General features: G+C 37.4%; 1 protein-coding gene across 1 annotated transcript in view; it reads right to left on the bottom strand.

The window, feature by feature from the left end:
* Positions 1–421: 421 nt before the first annotated feature.
* Positions 422–14,484, bottom strand: part of col6a1 (collagen, type VI, alpha 1) — a 33,572-nt gene continuing 19,509 nt past the window's right edge. Inside the window, 10 exon segments of the mRNA XM_089125012.1 lie at positions 422–1,104; positions 1,194–1,223; positions 1,320–1,491; positions 2,132–2,318; positions 2,454–2,563; positions 2,924–3,052; positions 3,054–3,154; positions 4,628–4,664; positions 5,645–5,680; positions 7,211–7,276. Of these exon segments, the coding sequence (XP_088981138.1) occupies positions 503–1,104; positions 1,194–1,223; positions 1,320–1,491; positions 2,132–2,318; positions 2,454–2,563; positions 2,924–3,052; positions 3,054–3,154; positions 4,628–4,664; positions 5,645–5,680; positions 7,211–7,276 (1,470 nt within the window). The 3' untranslated portion in view covers positions 422–502.

Genomic DNA, 14,484 nt, shown 5'->3' with positions numbered 1-14,484 from the left:
GATAGATAGATAGATAGATAGATAGATAGATGGGAAGGACATGTTTATTTTGGACCCTGGTTGCTAGATATAAATGTCTCTGCATTTTAATGATACATTCCTTGTATTTATAGTCATCATTTCAGCACCCGACCACTAAAAGAATTAATTTTTTGTGCCCTCAACATCATTGAATGCTAATTTCTGGCAGTTATGGACATCAAACTTTAATACAGTCATATAGTCAAAGCACTAGAACTCAAAGAATTGACGTAAACTGTTGAATGACTAGATTAATCCCTATACTTTACAAAGACTTAGTGACATAAAAAATAATTTTCTTTTAAGAATTCCGACATAGTCATTTACTGTTTTTTTACGAAATGAAACCGAGACTATCAAAATACCCTTTTAAGTTCAGATATATCATTCACATGAAAAATAGACAAAAAACGAACACAATCAAAGCTTGTGCTATACTGCCGCAGACTCCCTTTGTTCCTTGACCCCTCCCACTACCCAATCACCCCCTCGACTCCAGGGAAATCTTGCGGGAGACAGTTTGGTAAAAGACCCCAGTGACCATCGAGCGGTAGTCGGGTACTTTGAAAAGGTGGCGGTAGGCGTACGTGTTGTCATACGGCCGGCCACGGCTCACCAGTGTGCGCAGATTTGCCTCGTTCACCTGATTTCCCGCGGCCAGTACGTACAGCTCGATGCCCGCTTTGCTCACCTGCTCCACGGCTTTCTCAATCTGGATGGTGTTGACGCCTTGGGAACGACCATCCGAAAACACCAGCAGCTTCTTCTTCCTCGTCCTGCCACCCCTGAAGCGCTCGATGGCAAAGTTGAGAGCGTTTGTTACCTGTGTACCTTGACTCTGGAACTTGGCTTCTGCGATTTGAGCCACCACCAGGGTGGCGTTTGAGGAAAACTCCGCCTCTAAGTTGGCATTGTTGCTGTACTGGCCAACGCCAACCCGGACCTGGAAACCTCCTCTTTCTGCTGACAGAAAACGCTTAGCCAGCATCCGTGTGAAATCCTTGGTCATCTCGAAGTTCTTGGAGCCCACGCTGGCCGAGCTGTCCATCATGATGAGGACATCGGTGTTGTCGACAAATGAAACTGGGGAAGAGGAAAAGGGTGTACCCATTATTATCTAATGGTTAAAATGCTGACAAATCTGGGTAATGTGATCTCAAATAAATACTTACTTGGACAAGTATAAGTGGGACACTTCTTGTCTGTGAAAAAAGCACAATGTAGTAAATACTGTAAGGCTTTCTCAAATTTAGATCCAGAACTCACAAAACACTAAATCTGCAGCAGATACTACCTACCTTCACAGATTTTATCAGTCAGGTTTTGCAGGAAACTGTCATCCAGAAGAACACCAAAGTTGTTCAGGACAAAGGAGAAACCTTTTCTGGGATCATCTTTACACACAACCTCATCAAGCTGTTCTCGATTGGGGTTTCGTTCTGCATAATCCGCGACTCCAACGCCACCAACCTGCCAGAAACCAGAAGTGAGTCGAGGTTCCCCTCTACCACTAAATCCTTTCTGGTTTAATGGCACCATACTTGGATCCCAATAACATGAAATGTCTTTGGATCACAAGTTCTCCCTAACTAAACATCATGACAATACGTTATGCAGCATATTAGATTCATATAATTGAATAATGAATTACATTTCTGTGGAAACGGTTTCTGTACACACAACAACGTTAGCTCATTAGCTCCACCGCGGCTGATTGGAAATACATGCCAGTTGCAACATTTCTGCCAATTACGTCGCTTCTTCGATGTCTTGTGAGACTTTCAAAGTTATATATCCAATGAGTGGGATTGTTCTTTTTTATCTGAAACAGACGAACATGAATCTGGAAATGGTATCGCAACAGTTCAGCTACAAAATGCCTAGGTCATATAGTAGTGTTTATTGATCAATAAATTGGGCCGTAATCAGAATGTGTGTGAACAAGAATAAAACTTGTTGGTGCTTTACTCCCACAAGTGTTTATTTCAGCCTAAAAATGCAGTGAATTGTAATGGTTGGAATTGGAAAATAATTGGATTTGGAAAATAATTGGAAAAATGGAGGCACGTTTTTCCTATGAGCTTAGGTTGTCCAAGTTTGTTAGGTTTACCTTCAGTCCTTTGCCACACAGCACGTTTAAGGGCACTTTGTCCCTCTTGGTGTCAGAGCGTCCATCAGTTAGGACAAGGACCACACTCTTCTCCGTCACTAGCTTGCTAATCATTTTATTTAGCGAGAACTGCAGAGCTTCTCCGGTGTATGTGGCTTCAGCTAGCCAGCGCAACTCTTTCACAGCTCTAAAGTGAAGGACAGAGATCATTTTTATTCTTCAGACACAATGCAAAATGCATGCATCCAAATTCCTTCAAGCCACAGAAGAGTAACTTGAAGTTGTTATTGGCTTTTAACAAAAGATCATTGATATTTCATACTGTTTTAGGTCTGTCAGGGTCTTAATGTTGGGGTCACCAAGCTGTACGACCTCTTGAGCATTAGCACCGCTGTACTGCACCACGCCAATACGAGACTCATTGGCACCAAACTGCAAAAAAGAAATGGGAAACTCAACTTAAATGCATCTATTGCCATTATAATGTGGAATTCATTTAGAAGAGCACATGTATCTAGTATGTAACTACTACATCTTCAAGATTAAAGGGGACTGAATGTAATCATTTAAAGGGATACTCCACTTTTTTTTGGAAATAGGCTCATTTTACCACTCCCACAGAATTAAAAAGTGGAGTATCCCTTTAAGAAACAACCATTAAAACCCATGTCGGTTTACCACTAATCTGAATATGATGGGGATTGTGTCTTTCTCAGTGTGTATCATGATTACATCCCCAATAAATACAAGTTGACAGTTAAATGAAGTGTTAATGAGTCTCATAGTAAATACCTGTCTTAACTTGAGTCTGTCCATCACCGTCACGATGAAGTCTTTGGCAATGGCAAAGTTAGAAGAGCCAATACTCTCAGAGCTGTCCACAATGAAAGCAATGTCCAGGGGTCCGCATGTGCATTCTTCAATAACAAATGTATTTAAGGAAGATGGCATTGCAAAACACTAAATAAAACAGTTTGAAATATTTGTCATTTACTTCAAAGTTTTGGGACTTACCACAGCAAGCTAAAAAAAAAAGGAAAGTGAAAACACATTACATTTGCATCAAATCAGATCAGAAACGTATGTTCTAGCAAAACATTCAAAGTAAGGGATCCACATTTATTTAGCTTTTGTTACAGATGGAATAATTTGGTCTGGAAATAATATAAGTTCATTAAAATTAGTTCATTTGTGATTTAAAAAAAGCCTTGACTTGATTGATTGTTAATGCTCTGACCTAAATACCTGACCATTTTTTTCTCTTATTTTTGATTTTGTAACCCAACAGGGGAATATTTAGAAGAGCATTTCATATTTAATCTGTGGTGGCAATGAATAGAACAATGGCCTATTTAAAGCCTCTGTTATATAAAATAAAACTGACTCGAACGGTGAAGGTCTGGACAGAACTAGGCAAAATTAACATTATGTTTGGGAGGAAAAATAAATGGTAAAACTCTAAAATATACAAAGCAGCCTAATCTAAAGTGAATGGTTGGATGTTTGTCTTGTTGGCTGAAACATATTTTTTTTGGACAATTTTGTCTGGCCCCAGGGGTCTCATTCATAATACATTTCACACACTGATTTAACTCTTACACGAAAAATGTAATTTATCAAAATTAACTGACACAACAACAACTCAAGATTTTGTTTTACAAAAGCAACTCAAGATGAATGGACAGGGTTGAAGCCAAAGGGTCGTATAGGGAGGACAAAATTAATTACCCCAAACATTGGGCCACATCAAGTAAAAATAGCAGTCCACGAAACATTATTTGCATCTGATTGGCTGATACTGTCAAATCCTAGTCCTTCAACATTGATGTGTACTTTCACACTGAACTTTTACACACTTCTGTTCAAAGAATCAGTGTTTTCTCTCCAATTGGATTATGTCCTGTTTTCACATGCCCGGATGGCGATATTAAATATCTAAGTTAAGCTTCCAAAACTAATATTTACGATAAACGTGTACAATATGAGCATTTATATGAATCCATTCTGGGTTAAAGGCTGTGGCTCCAACATGAGTTATAAAACAAAAACAATAAACATGCTTCTTGGGCATAAACTGATTAATTAAAAACTAGCATAATAATTTGTGCTACTTGATAGGATCTACACACACATATTATATGAATGCATGAGTTTTAAGGGGAAAATACACACACACACACACACACACACACAGTATTGTATACTGAAATCTGCTTTGCTCAAGAAAATCAAGGGCCTAATATATTTCTTGTGCTGCAAATGAATGGTGGTTATTACTAAGAGGCAAAGTATCTCAGTGTTTTTTGCATGTTCTCAACTGGCCTGCAAAAGTTTGGTGAACACTGAGCTGGCTAGGTGGACTGCTGTATCATCACTTCACGGCACGAGTCGACATTACGGTGTTAAATCAATATGGGCGACAGGCAGGTCGCCATTTATGGAGGCAGTGAAACAGAGTAGTGAGTCATGAGTAAATACAAAAACAGGTCTACTCACAGCACATCTTCATGATGATATCCAGAATCTCACATTCCTACAAAGAGAGAGAGAGACATTAATGGAGAGAGACTGCTGCCTCTGCAACTGATTTTCTCTGTCGCCATTTTGTATCACAAAATGGAGCCACAAGTCCATGTTGTTTTAATTACAGGAAATTCTGCACTTTCTGCACAACGCTCCCCGGAGACTCACAATTACTACAAATAAACTTTTTTTAAGTGTATTTCCTCTTGTGCTGAGTGATGAAAACCCATACTATGTCAATATGAACAGTTCAGATGCAAAAGCCTCTAAGTGCCATGTGAAATTTTCTTCTACAATGATAATTTTGATCAAGCTTGTGTATTTAAGTTCAGTAATTTCACTTTAATGACAATTAATAGGTAATCTTCATTGCAATTAAAGTGAAATTACTGAACTGAAATATACAAGCTTGATCAAAATGATCATTGTAGAAGAAAATTTTAAATGGCACTTAGAGGCTTTTGCATCTGAACTCTTCACATATAGTATGTGTTGCCGATAAAGGGGTCACAAGGAATCCAATTTTCACCAAAGATCAGTGTACTATTCAAATTAATAATATGCAAATATTCCTCTCTAGTAAGGGGATTTTAACATTACACACATACAAAAAATTTTTTTTTTTAATTTTTACATTTTTTTTGTCAATTTTAACCCTTTCAAATGTCGATCTTAAAGACTTGTTCAAATAGTGTCGTGCATTCATTTATTTGCAGATACAACTGAAACAAGCCAGCTGTCGTGTGCTATTAAAGGATGCTTTTATGGCTAGAGATCACCATAGCTACTGGCTGTCAGCGATGTGGAATTCACAAAAACAACGGAAAGTGAATTGGATCGTTTATTATCAAGTGCACCGTCACCCTCTTTGTCTCTTCATACAGGAAACTGTGCTGGAAAATGTGCATTAGATTAAATCCCAAAAAATGTGTGCTTTCTTTGATTTGTGCATTCAGCAAAACCCAGTTTATTCAAATCAAACTCACTCACATCTGCTCCTTGAGGCCCAGGTGGTCCTGGTGGTCCCTGTGCATGAATACAAGACAGATGAAATATACAATGTGCACATGAAGACACATGCTGTACCAGTATCGAACAACATAAACAGGTCTTTGGAAGGGTCAATGTCTGTTTTGTTACATGCTACACAGATGTAATCCTGCCAGAGCTAAGAAGCTCTGAATCCCTTCCCAAATAAGAGCATTTTTGAGACAGTCAAGTCTCCTCCTCTCTGGATGTCATCCAGTGGCAAAGAGGAACATCACGAAATTGCAGGCTGAGAGAAATTTCCCTTCCCACACACCCATAACTCATGGCTTTTTAATGCCGTTCTACATAACTGAAGATTTCTACACTTAAAACTTTCTCTTGGCTCCTCTGGACAGTGTAAGAGCCGTGTTGTTTCCTTTTGAAAATATAGTAATGCCATTCACCTTCTAAATGTATCTAATGAGATTGTGTGTCATTTAAAGATGCTTAACCAAGTTCAGGTCCAGGTTTTCTGGCATGATTTAGCTTAAGTGAGCATGTCAACTGTGGCCAATGGTATTTTGGATTCTATATCAAGCAAACAATAAAACTTGTTTTTCTAACTTTTATTTGGCCACAATTTTGGGGTTAGATTTGTTGATCACATTCCATTGTATTTCTCAACAAAAGGTTGAAAGTGAACTTTCTTGGGCCTTTTGGATCTCAGGCATTCAATCCAACAGAAGATCGGCATGTCTATGTTTCACTGATTCAGAATACAGATACGTTATTTAAAGCGTCTCAGGATGCTGACATAAGGCCGTGTGTCCACCAAAGCGTTTTTTAGCCAGCTGAAAACGCCTAGATGTGGGTGCTGACGTTTCGTTGCAATGATACAGAATATCCGCAGCACAGTTTACGTGTAACTGATTTAGCAGATTATTGGTTTCATATTAAAAATTATTTTTCATCCATGTTGCTCGGTTAGCTCTGCTGGTTGATACCGTTGTACAGAAAGAATGTTGTGACAGTTGGTCGGTGTGGTATTAGTCCCGCCCCTCCTCCGCTGTGATTGGACGGCTGGGTAAAAAGTGACAGCGCTGCGTTTTATCCAAAGTTGAAACTTTTTCAACTCTCGGCGACCAGTAAAAACAACGCCTTCAGCATGAAAAAAACGTTCAGCGCTCCCATTGAAAACAAACGCCAGGCGCGTGGAAAAACGCTTTGGTGGACACACGCCTATGGTACAGAATATCACGCTCATATGAACCCTCATTGGCGAACAGAAAAAAAGGTACAAAAGCTGTCACTGGGGCGGTACCTTTTCAAAAAGGTACACTTTTGTACCTAAAGGGTGCATATTGGTACCATAATTGTACAAATATGTACCATGAAGGTACCAATATGCACCCTTTAGGTACAAAAGTGTACCTTTTGAAAAGGTACCACCCCAAGTGACAGCTTTCGTACCTTTTTTTCTGAGAGTGTATGAACAAATATAACCATTTTTATCATTAAACCCTTACAAAAAAAATTAGTAGGGAAAAATACAGTTGAAAAACACTGAAATGGTGCATTCACACTTACAGAACTTCCTTCAGGTCCTCGGTGACCTTTGGCTCCTTTAGGCCCAGGTGGTCCTGGCCTGTTGTTCTGTGGAAAACAAGATATGAACATTAAGCCTGGAAAATACAGTGTTATAAGTAGCTTTACAAGTAGCCGCCATTTCTATAATTATGACAACACTTGCCCAATGCCAATGCCCAAATAAAACTGCACATTGTAATTTTTGTATGTTAAGACCATGGCATTTGTCAGTAATAGAGTCAAAATGGGGGGGGGGGGGGGGGGGGGGATGTGAATTACTTAAAATTTTCTGCTTTTAAAAAGCTTCAGTAAGGGGCTACAGAGCTCCTAGTAAAAAAAAAAAAGTTAGTCTGGAGCCCTGTGGTGGAATTTTCTGTCATTTATGACAACACTTGCCCACCATTAATGGAATTTTCCGGCAATCCATGTTTTCACTGCTTTAGGTAAGGGTACTATTATGCATCTCCTGAAAGAGTGCAGAATCTCTAGATCCAAAAACAAGCAAACAAGAAACCGAAACAAGTGATAGAAGCATTACTAACACACATGCTAATGCAATCATCAAACATTCAACAGCATGTAAATCAAAATTGCCAAACGTTATCAAATGAAATGTTGAACCCACTTTGATGGACTTGATCTACTCAACCAATCTTCAAAATCTATTCCAATGCCTCTTAATCCCAGCCTTACTGTAATATCAAAACTATGAACATTGCAATCAGCAAAAACCCTCTGAGACAACCATCTCCATTCATAAAAATAATTTAAATGGTCTCCATTCATTCAGATGTCTCTGTACAGTTTTGCCACCATCACAGCAGATAGTTGATCACGGGCCAGATCACGGTCAGACGGTGAGATAATACTAACCACCTGTCCCCATTACAAGCCGTCTCTCCCATGCTGCTTCAATTACCTTCAAATTCCTCACTTCAAAGTCCACAACTGTCACAGACGTTATCCTAGCAGGCTCACAGTTGGGACGAGGTTAAATGATGCCGTCATGCCAATATTGTTATGGCTCATTGTGATTACCTTGACAGATACTGGACCAAATGTGGGCCCCTCGGGTTTGGGAGAGGCCGGAGGAGCCCAATCAATTGTTTACAAGCACAGAAAAACATTTACAAACAGTCTTGGCCAGCAGAAAGACAGAGCCAAACACAAGGAGAAGCACCTTCATGGCTCATATGGAGCAGATGCGAGGAATGCCTACAAAATAACATATACACACAACATATATACACTTAAACATAAAAAATACATCAATTTGTATTTTCCAGAAAAAGTAGATCAGGCTTCTTCAAGCTGGTTGTGTTCAGAGTGGTTCATAGCACATTGCTATGCAGTTCTGGTGCTGGCTATCATGCTTAACTGGTTAGAAAAGTAACCTCAGGTGCTCTTCGTTTCGGAGTCACACTTGTTATCTTCCCGGTCAAAAGTGACCGGACACCTAAAAATTAAATTTCCTCCATCCCAGTAAAACCAATGCAATTTATTTTTGTTCTATAATATTTATTCTTTCGAATTGAGTATTTTGAGACAATCTGATTGAATTTATTAATATTTATGCAATATTTATTGTCTATTTTTGCCATGAAAATATATATATATATTTTCTATATATATATTATTTTTTTCCAAAAAATTATTAATGCAGTATTTTAGTTTAATATAGAGTCTAGACCTTCAGAAAAAAATATTTTTTGAAGAAAATAAGCACCATCTGGTTACAGTATAGAGAAAAAGCGTAGAATCATGGTGTAACCACTAGATGGCATGTACAGCTCTCTATAGAGAGGCATGTGAATTCCCCAGAAGTTTATGAACAAATTTTTTGTTTTTTTGTTGGATTTGAATATATGGTTGAAACAATCTCAAAAACGTGTAAAAAAAATTTTTGTTAAAAAAATGTAAAAAAATATAAATAAATAAAAATTTGTGAATTTTTGTGTTCGTCAATTTCCCATTCATTTCCTATGGGGGTCATTTTTGACCAAAGACCACAAGTGAGACTTTTTTTTAAGACCACTTAGCATGCTCAGATCATGACCTCAATTTTTTGGTGTGTTCACATACATAATGCTATAAAAGTCACCAAGTTTCATAACATTACGATGAAGCTGTGATTTTTAAAAATTCAAAACATACTTTTTATAATCAAAATTTATTGGTGTGTATGTAAGTGTGTTTGTATGTGTGTGTGGGTTTGTCTGTTTTGCACTCTAGATGTTGAAGAGTGTCACCCCTTTCCTGCGGTGTACTTTTTTTTTTTTTAGAATTGTGGCCGATTTGTAGTTTGCACATACAAAAATTCAGAGAATTTTATTTTTTGTCAATTTCCCATTCATTTCCTATGGGTCGGACATTTTTGACCGAAGACAACAAGTGTGACTATTTTTTTATGACCACTTAGCATGCTCGGATCATGACCTACATTTTTTTTTGTATTCACATACATAATGCCATAAAAGTCACCAAGTTTCGTAACATTCCGATGAAGCTGTGATTTTTAAAATTTCAAAACAGAAATTTTTTCGGTCAGAAATGACCGAAGAGCACCTGAGGGTTAATAAAAAAGAACAATTGATGGGTTGAAGCCCAATTTATACTTTTACGTCCAACTCACGCCGTACCGTTCGGCGTACCCTGATGTGTACCTCTCCAAAAATGTAACAACGCGTCAATTCTGCGCTGTGATTGGTCTGCTAGAACCGCTCCCCGGCTTTCACATGCTCCCTAATCCCCCTAATTGCTCGTCAACGCGGACAACGAAGCAGAAGTATAAATGAAAACCAACGCGTAGTCTATAGCATAGAGACTCCGCCGTAGGTCCGACGCAGAAGTATAAATCAGCCTTAAGTCTGTAAAAAAAGTAATATTGTTTGACTTAGCCAACACCAATGTTAACAGAAGTCTTTAGAAATCTCTTAACCAGAATGAGCACTATGTGTAAATGGTGTAAATATTCCAACCAAATGCTGCAAAATGTTCATATATCATGTTTGGGCTAGCCTTTCTAGCTCAAACATTCAAGTGTGTTTTTAATCACAGCAGTTTAACTTTACTTTAAATCCGAGTTTGTTTCAGCTTGTTAAAGAGTTTATCCTTCTATATTCCCTCCAGACCTAATGGTTATAATGAAGAGCCTCTGGGCATTCAAGATGCGGTTGTAAAACACGTACTAAACATTTTAATTTATGGGCACTGCAATTCTGCTAATGATTGCTTTTATATTCTAAATGCATTCTAGATGAATGTTAGTAAATTACTCAAAACATTTTACAGCAGGTCTTTAGTTTTTGTGAGTAGTTGAAGAGAGTTACAGAGAGGTGATAAACACAAGGGTAGGTTTCTAATTATCATAAAGTGTATGTGTTGTGGAAATTTGGGTGCATCTGTCCATTGCCTTTTTATGTTTTTGGCTCAAAACATGCTCTAACTCTTCAAGCTAAACAAGTTTGTCGTCTTCTGAAATGTGTCCGAACACTGACAAATGTCAGCCTTGTCACAAGAGGTAGTATAGAGGACATTAAAGCAATAGTCTAATAAGAAACCATATGGAAACCTTGCATTTCCATATTTATTTTTTTCATAAATCAGTAAGTTGGTCACCCTTTAACTTTGTCTATGGGTTTTGCAAATATTTAACCAATGAAAAGTAAAACCTTGTAACTCCACTGGATCCTCAAACTGATGGATGGTCTTTAACCATTAAAATTGCAATATATATGTATATATATATATATTTACAGTTTATGAAATATTAACAGTAATGCTTGTCTATTGGCTTGGCAAACACCGCCAATATCAGAAGTCTTTCAGAAATGTCTTAGAAAGATCACTAAACAGTTTACACACATATGCGGCGAAATGTGTGTGGCTTGTAAACATCCTGAATGATTTATGCGGCCTTTCTGTAGCCCAAACATTCAAGGGTGCATTCAATCACTGCTCAACAAACAAACAAAAACCTGGCGCTAATTCTTCTGAATGTGTGAGAGAGACCAACCATTTTAAAATTAGACGAGCATTTCTAAAGAAAGAACCACGAACAGCCAACAGATGAAAAACAATTCTTTCACATATGCACGTCTCCACCGCTTCCCTGAAGGTTTTGGTTTTGCATGGACAAAGACAAACACGATGATGAATAGTGAAGCTGTCTGGGTGTTAGATCACCAAAAATCGACTCCAGATGACTGAAGATGAAAGCTTGTGAGCATATGTGTTTGTTGCTATTTTGCGTCGGCTTGTCCAACCACAATCAAGAGACTAAAAATTGTTTTGATGTAAAAATTAAACATGAGCTCAGCGCTTTGATATAAGCATGTGTGATAAGTTCACAGCCGGCATTTACCTTGTCACTCGACTAACATCCCACACAAGGATGGGTGCTATGATCCAAACCTCATATCATGGTTATTTTATATGGGATAATGCACAGCTAGCTACATGATTTTTGAATTGATTCAGTATCTGCAAGTGAAGTCCCACCCACTGATCTGTAATAGGCCTGTAGGGTGAGTGGGCCCCACACCCTTGAATAATAATGAGCTAATGTTTGTAGTCTCTACACTTGCCCAATGCCAATGAAATGTGACTTCTTGTTTATTATGACGATTTTTACGTCATAATAATCACAAAGTAAAACACTTAAATCCTTATTTCTCCCATCTCAGGGGAAAATTAGGGAATAAACCATGACCATTCAAAAATATGACTGGGTTTCTAAAGACACAAAGCTTAATGCAAATGGGTGAAGTGTCCCTTTAAAGGGTTAGTTCAACCAAAAATGAAAATTCTGTCAGTATTTACTCACCCCATGTGTTTATTTGTTCTGCTGAACACAAAGGAAGATATTTGGAAGAATGTTTTAATGTTTTAACCACTTAACTGTCACCGTCCCACAGGTGGGACGTTTGCCACTATATTTTTAAAACAATAATATCTTAGTAAATACCTTTAATAATATTGACAAACTATATATCATTTGAAAGCTTACAATCTCTAGTTTCCATATTTGGTGACTGATTTTCAAAATATATTACAGAGGAGCCATAATTTATCAATATAAAACAAGAATATTTTCATACTCATAAGGCGTGTTCAGACCTTTATTTTAAAATAGCAGTAAACATGAAAAATCATGAAAAAATGGTAGATACCTCAGTTTGTTTTCATGCCAAAAGTTCAAAAGATAGAATCCATTCAATTATTTTGGAAAAAAAAGGTCTGAAAAGTTTGAAATATCAAGAAAAAAATAATAAATTCACCATTTGTGACGTGGCAGCTAGCTATGACTTACATGCGTGTTCTTTGTATGTGTTTCTTAGAGGTTCAATTCATATCAAAATCTGCCAAACTTCCCATGCTACTTCTGAATAGGATTTCTACTTCAGAAATTGTATGAAAATTGTGAAAATAATGGTTCATATCACTCAAAACACAAATGGAAATGCAGGCGCCCTTATATGGGCAGTAATGGAGTCTGATTGTGCCCTAGTGAAAAAGTTTGGTACTGCGCTCAAACAAAACCTTACTGAAAGCTCATTTTTTGAGATATCAACCTAAAATTTGAAACACAACTTGTTCAGATTTTTGGCTTTGATCTTTCTGCCATTTTAAAGTAGCCCAGGTTTTGAAAATATATATTTTATGTAAAATATGAATAATTAATATTTTTACATTGTACATTTCCATAAACTCAAACTTCTATAACTTTTTTTCTGTGTCACTTTCTTAATTTATTTCACTTCTACAAAAATCTGCCAAATGTCTTCTTTAAAACAAGACCAACCATATGTCTAGATTCCAAAGCATTCTTGAATTACAACCATTTAAGTTCGAAATGTGCATTTTCATGTCTATTCAAAAAAGGGGGGGTGACAGTTAACAGGTTAATCAAACTGATCTCATTCCCCATGGGGAATGAGATCTGTTTGATTAAAACATTCTTCCAAATATCTTCCTTTGTGTTCAGCAGAACAAATAAACACATAGAGGTTTGGAACATCATGAGGGTGAGTAAATACTGACAGAATTTTCATTTTTGGGTGAACTAACCCTTTAAATGTCACGTTTAGGCTTATAACAAGGGTTTGGTGCTTCTTATTCACCTATCATTTCCCTCAGATTTTAGGGTTAAGTTAGAGTAGGTTTAGGGGAAGGAATAGGGTTAGAACTATGTTTTTGGACAGGACTGTTGGTCCAGGAACAAAAAAAAAAAAAGATGTTGATCCAGGAACATGGCTTACTTGGCAAATTCACGGCGACCAGATAGATAGAGCTGTTTATTTTGAGATGAAATCAGAATATTTTCACTTGTAAACATAGGCAGGGAAGAGGGAAGTTTGTACATGTGTGGGACAACAACTGTCCAGCTAGCTGTTCTAAAACATTTCAAAACTGAACCAGACAGCAGGAGAATTAATTCTCAATTAATTGGCCAAATCCCAACCTCTTCAAAACAACTTCCACCATTTGAATCAATCATCAGACACAGTGTGAAACCTGTTACTCTTTTACAGCACATGTTGTTTTGTGAGAGTGCTGGAGACCCATCTGTTGGACTGAAAGTGTGTGGGGGCTGTTAAAGAATGCAATCCAGCTGAAGAGTCTGGCTTTAGAAAAGTGTAAAACATGAACTTTCCAACAAATTTCTACTCTCAAGCATTCTTGTTTATCCAAACTGATATTTAAATTATTAGACATCTCTAAAAACGTTTTGTTTAGTAATGCATGCATTCAAAAGTGACAAAGTTGTTTACCCTGTTGTAGTGTACCAAGAAAAGAAAACTTGGCTCTGATGTGATTCTCACACACACACAAAAAAAAAACCCTGACGAAATCAGATAATCTCAAGACTTCCTTTCTAGTGGTTTGAAACTAAGGTAAATAAAGATACAGCCTCCTTGAATCCTTGACAACAAGATATATACAGTGCACTGCTGCCTAAACGCAAGGCTCCAGGATTCTCTATGACGAATGTGTGACCGACACGAAAACCTATTTAAATTGCAGAAAATAAAAGTTAATTTTTGTGAAATTATGTTTTAGTTTAATTTGTATGGACTGGAGTCATAAGGCGGCCATGTTAAAATCACATGACCAATCAAAACTGCTTGCTTCATTTCAGAAACCCTCCTATTATTTGACACCATCTTTTGCAGAATAAATTTGCTGACTGAGAATGGCACTGTTATCGGTGAATAAAGATTTTTTGCATTTGCATGAACCTGAAATTATTTTGCTTAGTATTTTAATTCGAT

This window comes from Pimephales promelas, chromosome 21, assembly GCF_988280905.1.
Source record: "Pimephales promelas chromosome 21, fPimPro1.hap1.1, whole genome shotgun sequence".
Lineage (NCBI taxonomy): Eukaryota > Metazoa > Chordata > Actinopteri > Cypriniformes > Leuciscidae > Pimephales > Pimephales promelas.
Note: the sequence above shows the minus strand (reverse complement) of the source record. Positions and strands in the feature narration are given on the sequence as shown.